Source organism: Thalassophryne amazonica, chromosome 6 (genome assembly GCF_902500255.1).
Source record: "Thalassophryne amazonica chromosome 6, fThaAma1.1, whole genome shotgun sequence".
NCBI classification, from domain to species: Eukaryota; Metazoa; Chordata; class Actinopteri; order Batrachoidiformes; family Batrachoididae; genus Thalassophryne; species Thalassophryne amazonica.
In genome coordinates this window covers 59452604-59464719 of record NC_047108.1, presented here as the reverse complement: position 1 = coordinate 59464719, position 12116 = coordinate 59452604, and the positions used below count along the sequence as shown (strand labels likewise).

The 12116-nt window shown below is 41.0% G+C and overlaps 1 protein-coding gene across 6 annotated transcripts in view; it reads left to right on the top strand.

Moving 5' to 3' along the window:
• The window catches only part of LOC117512232 (emerin-like), a 57779-nt gene that overhangs the window by 24429 nt on the left and 21234 nt on the right, over positions 1 to 12116 (top strand). For 3 of the 6 annotated variants that reach the window (XM_034172220.1, XM_034172223.1, XM_034172221.1), the window contains exons 4-6: positions 401 to 426; positions 543 to 596; positions 681 to 740. In XM_034172220.1, the coding sequence (XP_034028111.1) occupies positions 401 to 426; positions 543 to 596; positions 681 to 740 (140 nt within the window). The remainder of the gene's footprint in view (positions 1 to 400; positions 427 to 542; positions 597 to 680; positions 741 to 12116) is intronic. The other 3 variants (XM_034172225.1, XM_034172222.1, XM_034172224.1) reach the window with 1 other exon arrangement.

Below are 12116 nucleotides of genomic sequence, written 5' to 3'. Positions count from 1 at the left end.
GGTCTGGGCAACTTTGCTTGAGCTGCTGCCCCCACGACCCGACTCTGGATAAAGCGGAAGAAAATGGATGGATGGATGGATGGATGGATGGATGGATGGATTTATGATGTGAGTTTTATGTTTATTTTTGTTTTTGTTTACTTTTCATTGTATAGTACCCTTTAGCTCGCACTATGCACAGATGTAGCTTATACAATTTTATTGTTCAGGTACAGTGACAACAAAGGGCTTTCTATTTGATTCTCAGTTGTGTAATAATTGTGCACACAATGTATAGCTTGACTACAAATGGGGTTTTTAAACATAAAGGTTGTGAACCTCTGCTTTAGCTACAGAATCTCTAAAATAGATATAAATGTTTTTTAACAACAGGGCTACTTCTCTCTTTCCAATATTCCAGGTCAGGAATGAGTCTTCGGCAGACAGGTGAGTTTTATACTTTTAGATTCAAACATTCACTGTCTTACTTGATTTCCAGTCTTCGTAAGTGAAACGTCTGGAATACAGATCAGTCTGAGGAATGACCTGTTTCATCTTTTCAGCGAACTTTACAGGAGGCCAAGAGCAGAGCAGACCGAGTGGGAATTTGGAACTGAGTAAGTTCTAATTACACAACTTTTTTGGCGAGGAGTCGGGCGGGGGAAGACTGTAAATCTTTGTTTTACTGTTATTCTTCACAGGAAATTTGATTCAAGTTCTTCATGGCCAGTGGCTGGGTACAGAGGAAAAGATTTTGAAGAGTAAGTGTGAGTAGGACACCACCTACTTAGAAGTGTAGGAAATTCATGCTATAATCAATATTAACCACTCACTGATCTGAAAGTTATAGGTTCCGGATACAATTGTAGATAGATGGACAGATAGAGATTTTATTTACCATTTGTACTTGCACTCAAGGTTTGGGTATATTTGAATTATTGTGCAGAGCTCTCTGTAAATAAGTATAAAGGTATAACAGTACAAAAAGGGTACCCAGTGCACCTAAAAAATAAAAAAAAATACATGTATTACAAGGTGTCAAGTTAATGGAGAGCTTCCAAAACCTGTGGGAAATCAATTCATAGTCTTTGTAAAAAAAAATAGAGAAAGTTTCGAGACTTTGCAAAGGAAATTGTAGAGAAAATTTTAAGTTAACAAAAAAAAAAACTTTTGGCATTAGCGGAAAAGGAAGAATTTGGAGACTTGCAAATTCGCTCTTAACTTGATAAACTCAGCTCGGAAGTTGTCTTCATAGCGTAGATAACTTGACTCATGCATTAAAAGTTAGTAAAAATGGATGCCTCAAACAACAAAAGTTATGCAACAAAAATCAAATCAAATCAATTTTATTTATATAGCGCCAAATCACAACAAACAGTTGCCCCAAGGCGCTTTATATTGTAAGGCAAAAGCCATACAGTAATTACAGAAAAGCCCCAATGGTCAAAATGACCCCCTATGAGCAAGCACTTGGCGACAGTGGGAAGGAAAAACTCCCTTTTAACAGGAAGAAACCTCCAGCAGAACCAGACTCAGGGAGGGGCAGTCTTCTGCTGGGACTGGTTGGGGCTGAGGGAGAGAATCAGGAAAAAGACATGCTGTGGAAGAGAGCAGAGATCAGTCACTAATGATTAAATGCAGAGTGGTGCATACAGAGCAAAAAGAGAAAGAAACACTCAGTGCATCATGGGAACCCCCCAGCAGTCTAAGTCTATAGCAGCATAACTAAGGGATGGTTCAGGGTCACCTGATCCAACTCTAACTATAAGCTTTAGCAAAAACGACGTAATCTTGAAGACAAGATCGCGCCTGTGTTTGTTTTGGCTGCTGCTCATCTGTTGCCGCGTCAAATTTTTGTTTTGGTTCTGATCGTGTGTGCTGTTATATTAGCTTTGACAGGCAGCGGTTGTGTTTGTGCTGTAAGGACTTACGACCGCAGCTCTCTTTTCAAAATTAAAGAGTCAATGGAATGCCTCTTTAATGACTGGGATCGCTACAAACAAACTTTTCCTCCCTCGTTCGTCTGCCCTCCTTCCTCCCAGGAATACCTGATGTTGTTGCGATGTCCAGGTAATCCTAAAAGGAGGAGAAGAAGAGGCTGCAGAGCAGGCGTCCAGGTTCGGGTCAGGCGTAAAGTATGGGCGGCGGCCCATATACATCGGAGGTGTAGATGGCTGCGCCCGGTCCTCCTCCTGCAGGATATGGCTGGCTGTGCTGCCCTGTTTACACATCCCACCACCCATCTGCATAACGAGGTTCAGGTTGTACGTCCCTGGATTCCTGATGGATGTGCCTGGACTTCGGGTTCATTTTGGCTCTCTGTGTGTACATCCACGGAGCAACGTCGGTCCTGCTGGTACAGCTGGGCGTCACGTGATCGTGGGAGATGTCTGCAGGCAATCCCGCTGCGCCCCGTCGGCTCGACGGATTCGTTAACGCTGAGTCGGATTGGACTACTGAATGCCCGCTCCATAGCAAATAAAGCGCTCTCTATTAATGAGCTTTTCGTCAGGAAAAACCTGGATTTTCTTTACCTCACAGAAACGTGGCAGAGGGAAAATGAGTTCATTCATTTAAATGAGCTCTGTCCTGTGGGTTGCTTGGCTGTTGGGAAGCCCCGCCCCTGTCGCCGTGGTGGAGGACTGGCTGCGGTGTACCGGGACAGGTACACATGCAGACTCACGAGTGCAGAACACGCCCCCTCTTTTGAGGCGCTTATGATGGAAGTTGGTTCCTCGAATAAATTTTATTGCATTTTGATTTATCGCCTTCCAGGTCATGCTGGGACTTTTCTTAAGGATTTTATTGATTTTTTTAACATCTATAATTTGTCTGGAAAAGGTTTTGATTATTGGTGATTTTAATTTACACATTGATGATGACACTTCCAGCCCAGCTAGGGAACTTATATCAATGGTTGAGGCTTTTAATTTTAAGCAGTACGTGTCAGGCCCCACCCACACTAAAGGTCACACCTTGGATTTAGTTTTTGCATTGGGCTTGCATATTGCCAGTGTGTGTGTGGAGGATGTTTTTCTGAGTGACCATTGCTGTGTTTTCTTTGATCTGATGGCCCCACCTGAGCCTAGATCAGTACTTACTAGGGTGGAGAGGAGGATTATCACAGACGCAGTCGCTATGCAGTTCTGTGATAAATTTGACCCTTTACTTTTTAGTGAATTTACTGAAATTGATGGCTTTATGCACTGTTTTAACAGCCATTGTGCTATTATTTTGGATCAGATAGCACCACTTAAAGCTAATAAGGTTTCCCATGGCCGATTCTGTCCTTGGATCAATGATGTGATTATGAATCAAAGGAGATTATGTCGCCAGATTGAACGTTTATGGAAATCAACAAAATTGGAGGTCCACAGGCTACATTTAAGAGATCTAATATCCTCCTTAAATAAGATGTTAGAGGAGGCCAGGGAAAGCTATTTTTATCAGCTGATTGCCTCAAATAAGAGAAATCCCAAAGTGCTCTTTGACACAATCACCTCTATTGTGTCACCTGCTGCTGCTGTAAGTCCTGTTCTTCCTAAAACAAGTAGTGACGAGTTCCTTAATTTCTTCATTGACAAAGTCAGAGTCATAAAAGATAGTTTGCCACTCTCATTGCCCTCTTGTTGTGATTCCCGGTATTTCAATCAATCAATTTTTTATATAGCGCCAAATCACAACAAACAGTTGCCCCAAGGCGCTTTATATTGTAAGGCAAGGCCATACAATAATTATGTAAAACCCCAACGGTCAAAACGACCCCCTGTGAGCAAGCACTTGGCTACAGTGGGAAGGAAAAACTCCCTTTTAACAGGAAGAAACCTCCAGCAGAACCAGGCTCAGGGAGGGGCAGTCTTCTGCTGGGACTGGTTGGGGCTGAGGGAGAGAACCAGGAAAAAGACATGCTGTGGAGGGGAGCAGAGATCGATCACTAATGATTAAATGCAGAGTGGTGCATACAGAGCAAAAAGAGAAAGAAACAGTGCATCATGGGAACCCCCCCAGCAGTCTACGTCTATAGCAGCATAACTAAGGGATGGTTCAGGGTCACCTGATCCAGCCCTAACTATAAGCTTTAGCAAAAAGGAAAGTTTTAAGCCTAATCTTAAAAGTAGAGAGGGTGTTATGTGTCGACGCGAGTTGAGGAGCGGACCTGCGTCAGACAGAACCCAGCGCTAAAAATAACCAGAAAGCGGTTCCAACAACAGAAACAATTTATTTTTCACAGAGGGTGTCTGTCTCCCTGATCTGAATTGGGAGCTGGTTCCACAGGAGAGGAGCCTGAAAGCTGAAGGCTCTGCCTCCCATTCTACTCTTACAAACCCTAGGAACTACAAGTAAGCCTGCAGTCTGAGAGCGAAGCGCTCTATTGGGGTGATATGGTACTACGAGGTCCCTAAGATAAGATGGGACCTGATTATTCAAAACCTTATAAGTAAGAAGAAGAATTTTAAATTCTATTCTAGAATTAACAGGAAGCCAATGAAGAGAGGCCAATATGGGTGAGATATGCTCTCTCCTTCTAGTCCCCGTTAGTACTCTAGCTGCAGCATTTTGAATTAACTGAAGGCTTTTTAGGGAACTTTTAGGACAACCTGATAATAATGAATTACAATAGTCCAGCCTAGAGGAAATAAATGCATGAATTAGTTTTTCAGCATCACTCTGAGACAAGACCTTTCTGATTTTAGAGATATTGCGTAAATGCAAAAAAGCAGTCCTACATATTTGTTTAATATGCGCTTTGAATGACATATCCTGATCAAAAATGACTCCAAGATTTCTCACAGTATTACTAGAGGTCAGGGTAATGCCATCCAGAGTAAGGATCTGGTTAGACACCATGTTTCTAAGATTTGTGGGGCCAAGTACAATAACTTCAGTTTTATCTGAGTTTAAAAGCAGGAAATTAGAGGTCATCCATGTCTTTATGTCTGTAAGACAGTCCTGCAGTTTAGCTAATTGGTGTGTGTCCTCTGGCTTCATGGATAGATAAAGCTGGGTATCATCTGCGTAACAATGAAAATTTAAGCAATACCGTCTAATAATACTGCCTAAGGGAAGCATGTATAAAGTGAATAAAATTGGTCCTAGCACAGAACCTTGTGGAACTCCATAATTAACTTTAGTCTGTGAAGAAGATTCCCCATTTACATGAACAAATTGTAATCTATTAGACAAATATGATTCAAACCACCGCAGCGCAGTGCCTTTAATACCTATGGCATGCTCTAATCTCTGTAATAAAATTTTATGGTCAACAGTATCAAAAGCAGCACTGAGGTCTAACAGAACAAGCACAGAGATGAGTCCACTGTCCGAAGCCATAAGAAGATCATTTGTAACCTTCACTAATGCTGTTTCTGTACTATGATGAATTCTAAAACCTGACTGAAACTCTTCAAATAGACCATTCCTCTTCAGATGATCAGTTAGCTGTTTTACAACTACCCTTTCAAGAATTTTTGAGAGAAAAGGAAGGTTGGAGATTGGCCTATAATTAGCTAAGATAGCTGGGTCAAGTGATGGCTTTTTAAGTAATGGTTTAATTACTGCCACCTTAAAAGCCTGTGGTACATAGCCAACTAACAAAGATAGATTGATCATATTTAAGATCGAAGCATTAAATAATGGTAGGGCTTCCTTGAGCAGCCTGGTAGGAATGGGGTCTAATAAACATGTTGATGGTTTGGATGAAGTAACTAATGAAAATAACTCAGACAGAACAATCAGAGAGAAAGAGTCTAACCAAATACCGGCATCACTGAAAGCAGCCAAAGATAACGATACGTCTTTGGGATGGTTATGAGTAATTTTTTCTCTAATAGTTAAAATTTTGTTAGCAAAGAAAGTCATGAAATCATTACTAGTTAAAGTTAATGGAATACTCAGCTCAATAGAGCTCTGACTCTTTGTCAGCCTGGCTACAGTGCTGAAAAGAAACCTGGGGTTGTTCTTATTTTCTTCAATTAGTGATGAGTAGAAAGATGTCCTAGCTTTACGGAGGGCTTTTTTATAGAGCAACAGACTCTTTTTCCAGGCTAAGTGAAGATCTTCTAAATTAGTGAGACACCATTTCCTCTCCAACTTACGGGTTATCTGCTTTAAGCTACGAGTTTGTGAGTTATACCACGGAGTCAGGCACTTCTGATTTAAAGCTCTCTTTTTCAGAGGAGCTACAGCATCCAAAGTTGTCTTCAATGAGGATGTAAAACTATTGACGAGATACTCTATCTCACTTACAGAGTTTAGGTAGCTACTCTGCACTGTGTTGGTATATGGCATTAGAGAACATAAAGAAGGAATCATATCCTTAAACCTAGTTACAGCGCTTTCTGAAAGACTTCTAGTGTAATGAAACTTATTCCCCACTGCTGGGTAGTCCATCAGAGTACATGTAAATGTTATTAAGAAATGATCAGACAGAAGGGAGTTTTCAGGGAATACTGTTAAGTCTTCTATTTCCATACCATAAGTCAGAACAAGATCTAAGATATGATTAAAGTGGACTCATTTACTTTTTGAGCAAAGCCAATAGAGTCTAATAATAGATTAAATGCAGTGTTGAGGCTGTCATTCTCAGCATCTGTGTGGATGTTAAAATCGCCCACTATAATTATCTTATCTGAGCTAAGCACTAAGTCAGACAAAAGGTCTGAAAATTCACAGAGAAACTCACAGTAACGACCAGGTGGACGATAGACAATAACAAATAAAACTGTTTTTGGGACTTCCAATTTGGATGGACAAGACTAAGAGTCAAGCTTTCAAATGAATTAAAGCTCTGTCTGGGTTTTTGATTAATTAATAAGCTGGAATGGAAGATTGCTGCTAATCCTCCGCCCCGGCCCGTGCTACGAGCATTCTGACAGTTAGTGTGACTCGGGGGTGTTGACTCATTTAAACTAACATATTCATCCTGCTGTAACCAGGTTTCTGTAAGGCAGAATAAATCAATATGTTGATCAATTATTATATCATTTACCAACAGGGACTTAGAAGAGAGAGACCTAATGTTTAATAGACCACATTTAACTGTTTTAGTCTGTAGTGCAGTTGAAGGTGCTATATTATTTTTTCTTTTTGAATTTTTATGCTTAAATAGATTTTTGCTGGTTATTGGTGGTCTGGGAGCAGACACCGTCTCTACGGGGATGGGGTAATGAGGGGATGGCAGGGGGAGAGTAGCTGCAGAGAGGTGTGTAAGACTACAACTCTGCTTCCTGGTCCCAACCCTGGATAGTCACGGTTTGGAGGATTTAAGAAAATTGGCCAGATTTCTAGAAATGAGAGCTGCTCCATCCAAAGTGGGATGGATGCCGTCTCTCCTAACAAGACCAGGTTTTCCCCAGAAGCTTTGCCAATTATCTATGAAGCCCACCTCATTTTTTGGACACCACTCAGACAGCCAGCAATTCAAGGAGAACATGCGGCTAAACGATTGGGGAGGGGCCCAGAGAAAACTACAGAGTCCGACATTGTTTTTGCAAAGTTACACACCGATTTAATGTTAATTTTAGTGACCTCCGATTGGCGTAACCGGGTGTCATTACTGCCGACGTGAATTACAATCTTACCAAATTTACGCTTAGCCTTAGCCAGCAGTTTCAAATTTCCTTCAATGTCGCCTGCTCTGGCCCCCGGAAGACAATTGACTGTGGTTGCTGGTGTCGCTAACTTCACATTTCTCAAAACAGAGTCTCCAATAACCAGAATTTGATCCTCGGTGGGTGTGTCGCCGAGTGGGGAAAAACGGTTAGAAATGTGAACGGGTTGGCGGTGTACACGGGGCTTCTGTTTAGAACTACGCTTCCTCCTCATAGTCACCCAGTCGGGCTGCTTTCCCGGCTGCTCGGGATCTGCCAGGGGGTAACTAACGGCGGCTAAGCTACCTTGGTCCGCACCGACTACAGGGGCCTGGCTAGCTGTAGAATTTTCCACGGTGCGGAGCCGAGTCTCCAATTCGCCCAGCCTGGCCTCCAAAGCTATGAATAAGCTACACTTATTACAAGTACAGTTACTGCTAAAGGAGGCCGAGGAATAACTAAACATTTCACACCCAGAGCAGAAAAGTGTGGGAGAGACAGGAGAAGCTGCCCTGCTAAATCGGCTAAGAGCTAGAAGCTACGCTAAGCTAGCGGATTCCTAAAAACACGCAAAGTGAATAATGTGTAAATAATTTAGAGGTGATTCAGCAGAAGGAGTGCTTTAGTTAAGGCACGTAAAGATTACACTGGGAAACAAATCGTAATCTAGATAACTAGATCAATCTAACTGCGCAGATTAAACAGCTAACAGATACAGAAAAACACCGCTGTGCTCCGGAACAGGAAGTGATACAATACCGCAGTGAGAGCCAACCACCAGTAGAGGCAAGCAGAACTTTGGGACCTCCCACTCAATGCTGGACCTCTTTTAAGCTTGTTACAATTGAGGACATTCTATCTGTCATCAACATAATGAAACCAACCTCTGGTATTTTGGATGTAGTTCCTTTTAGATTGTTTATGAATGTTTTTGACTCTATTGGGCCTTGTATTGTTAAAATTTTCAATATGTCTTTGTCGACTGGTGTGTTTCCTTGTTCTTTTAAACATGCTGTTGTGGAACCACGGCTAAAGAAAGCAGGATTGGACTCTATGGAACTGAAGAACTTTAGGCCAATATCAAAGACCCCCTTTTTGGCTAAAGTCTTGGAAAAGGTGGTCTGTGTCCAACTTAAATCATTTTTGCAGACTAACAACATCTATGACACATTTCAGTCCAGGTACCGTGAGTTTCATTCCACTGAAACTGCCCTGTTGAAGGTGGCTAGTGACATTATGATGGCCGCTGATAAATGTTCTGTGCTGGTTTTATTGGATCTGTCATCTGCATTCGATACCGTTGACCATGGCATTTTGATTAATAGATTGCGGGATACGGTTGGCATGTCAGGTCCTGTATTAGAGTGGTTTAGCTCTTACTTGGTTGGTAGAACTTTTAGTGTTTCTGTGAACAATGTGATGTCTGAATCTGCTGATCTTTTGTGGGGTGTCCCGCAGGGCTCAGTCCTGGGTCCGATTTTGTTCCTGCTGTATATCCTTCCTCTTGGTAAGCTGATCCAGCAGTTCTGCGATGTGTCCTACCATTTGTATGCCGATGACTTGCAGCTGTACTGTTCTTTTAAGACAACTGAAGCACAGAAAATTTGTTCTCTCATTAGTTGTCTCACTAAAATTACAGAATGGCTTACTGAAAACAGCCTGTTGAATTCTAATAAGACTGAGACATTGATTGTAGCTCCAGATAGTGCTATGTCTGTCATCAAGAATCACCTTGGTAATCTGAGCAGCGCTGTTAAAGGCAGCCTGCGTAACCTGGGTGTCATTTTGGATGGAGGGATGTCTTTGGAACATCACACCAGGCAGCTCGTTAAGAACTGTTTTTTTCAAATTCGAAACATTTCCAAATTACGCAAAATGGTGGCTTTTAATGAGCTAGAGATGATTGTGCATGCATTTGTTTCTTCACGACTTGATTATTGTAACAGTCTCTTTACATGCCTCAGTAAGAAAGAGCTGGCCCACCTGCAGGTAGTGCAAAATTCTGCTGCACGACTTCTTACCCGCGCCCACAGGAGAATGCATATTACTCCTGTCCTCAAGTCTTTACATTGGCTCCCTGTTTTTTACAGGATAAATTACAAAATCCTTGTGCTAACCTTTAGAGCTCTACATGGGCAGGCACCGGAATACATTAAGGACCTGATCCAGCCTTATGTTTCCAGCAGGAGTTTGAGATCTTCCAATCAGAATCTGCTGATGGTTCCCCGAACTTGTTTTAAAACTCGAGGGGACAGATCTTTTAAAGCTGTGGCACCTCGCCTCTGGAATGAGCTTCCCTGTTCTCTTCGCTCACTGGATTCTGTGGATGTTTTTAGACAGCAACTAAAGACACATTTTTTTAAACTGGCATTTTAGTGTCAATTTATTTTATTGTGCTGTATTTGTATGTGTTGTTTTTATTGTCTATTTATATCGTGTGAAGCACTTTGTGACCTTGGTCTGTGAAAAGTGCTATATAAATAAAGCTTACTTACTTACTTACTTACAAAAAGGAAAGTTTTAAGCTTAATCTTAAAAGTAGACAGGGTGTCTGTCTCCCTAATCCGAATTGGGAGCTGGTTCCACAGGAGAGGAGCCTGAAAGCTAAAGGCTCTGCCTCCCATTCTACTCTTACAAACCCTAGGAACTACAAGTAAGCCTGCAGTCTGAGAGCGAAGCGCTCTATTGGGGTGATATGGTACTATGAGGTCCCTAAGATAAGATGGGACCTGATTATTCAAAACCTTATAGGTAAGAAGAATAATTTTAAATTCTATTCTGGAATTAACCGGGAGCCAATGAAGAGAGGCCAATATGGGTGAAATATGCTCTCTCCTTCTAGTCCCCGTTAGTACTCTAGCTGCAGCATTTTGAATTAACTGAAGGCTTTTTAGGGAACTTTTAGGACAACCTGATAATAATGAATTACAATAGTCCAGCCTAGAGGAAATAAATGCATGAATTAGTTTTTCAGCATCACTCTGAGACAAGACCTTTCTGATTTTAGAGATATTGCGTAAATGCAAAAAAGCAGTTCTACATATTTGCTTAATATGCGCATTGAAGGACATATCCTGATCAAAAATGATTCCAAGATTTCTCACGGTATTACTGGAGGTCAGGGTAATGCCATCCAGAGTAAGGATCTGGTTAGACACTATGTTTCTAAGATTTGTGGGGCCAAGTACAATAACTTCAGTTTTATCTGAATTTAAAAGCAGGAAATTAGAGGTCAACCATGTCTTTAAGTCTGAAAGACATTCCCGCAGTTTAACTAATTGGTGTGTGTCCTCTGGCTTCATGGATAGATAAAGCTGGGTATCATCTGCGTAACAATGAAAATTTAAGCAATGCTTTCTAATAATACTGCCTAAGGGAAGCATGTATAAAGTGAATAAAATCGGTTCTAGCACAGAACCTTATGGAACTCCATAATTAACCTTAGTCCGTGAAGAAGACTCCCCATTTACATGAACAAATTGTAATCTATTAGATAAATATGATTCAAACCACTGCAGCACAGTGCCTTTAATACCTATGGCATGCTGTAATCTCTGTAATAAAATTTTATGGTCAACAGTATCAAAAGCTGCACTGAGGTCTAACAGGACGAGCACAGTGTTGAGTCCACTGCCTGAGGCCATAAGAAGATCATTTGTAACCTTCACTAATGCTGTTTCTGTACTATGATGAATTCTGAAACCTGACTGAAACTCGTCAAATACACCATTCCTCTGCAGATGATCAGTTAGCTGTTTTACAACTACCCTTTCAAGAATTTTTGAGAGAAAAGGAAGGTTGGAGATTGGTCTATAATTAGCTAAGATAGCTGGGTCAAGTGATGGCTTTTTAAGTAATGGTTTAATTACTGCCACCTTAAAAGCCTGTGGTACATAGCCAACTAACAATGATAGATTGATCATATTTAAGATTGAAGCATTAATTAATGGTAGGGCCATGGTAGGGCCAAAAAGCCACGAGTTAAGACTGTTAGGTCGAGAGAAGCAAGCTGAAAAAGAAATTGGAGGAGATGAAGTTCAGAGAAGAGCTGAAGAGTACAGGGAAAAAAGTTTAAGAGATTGAGCTTCTTTGTTTCAGTTTTTTTAAAGAATGCTATGGGCATGGTTGCAAGCTCCGTCCACTTGGCATCAGGTTTCTCCCAGCAGCAAATTTGAAAAACACATCACATACAATAAATGACAAATACCTTCTTTCTTCTTTGGCTAACAAATATAAGCTGACTGAAAGTCATCTTCAAAACCCATCCTACAAAAAGGAAGTGATTCACAAAAACACTATTTACACCATGACGATTCATTAAGAATCAACAGATAACATTTAAATATGCACCAAAAGTACATGTAAAAGGAAGACTCATAACATCACATGAAAGAAACATATAAAAGACTAAATTGGAGTATAAATTTCATTTTCGGTTAAACATAATAACAAGAAAAGAAGTTAGAATTTTCTCTTTTTTATTTGTTAAAAAAGTATGTTGTACTGAGAGGGCAGTGCCCTTCCAGGAGGTGGCACTGTGGTTCCATC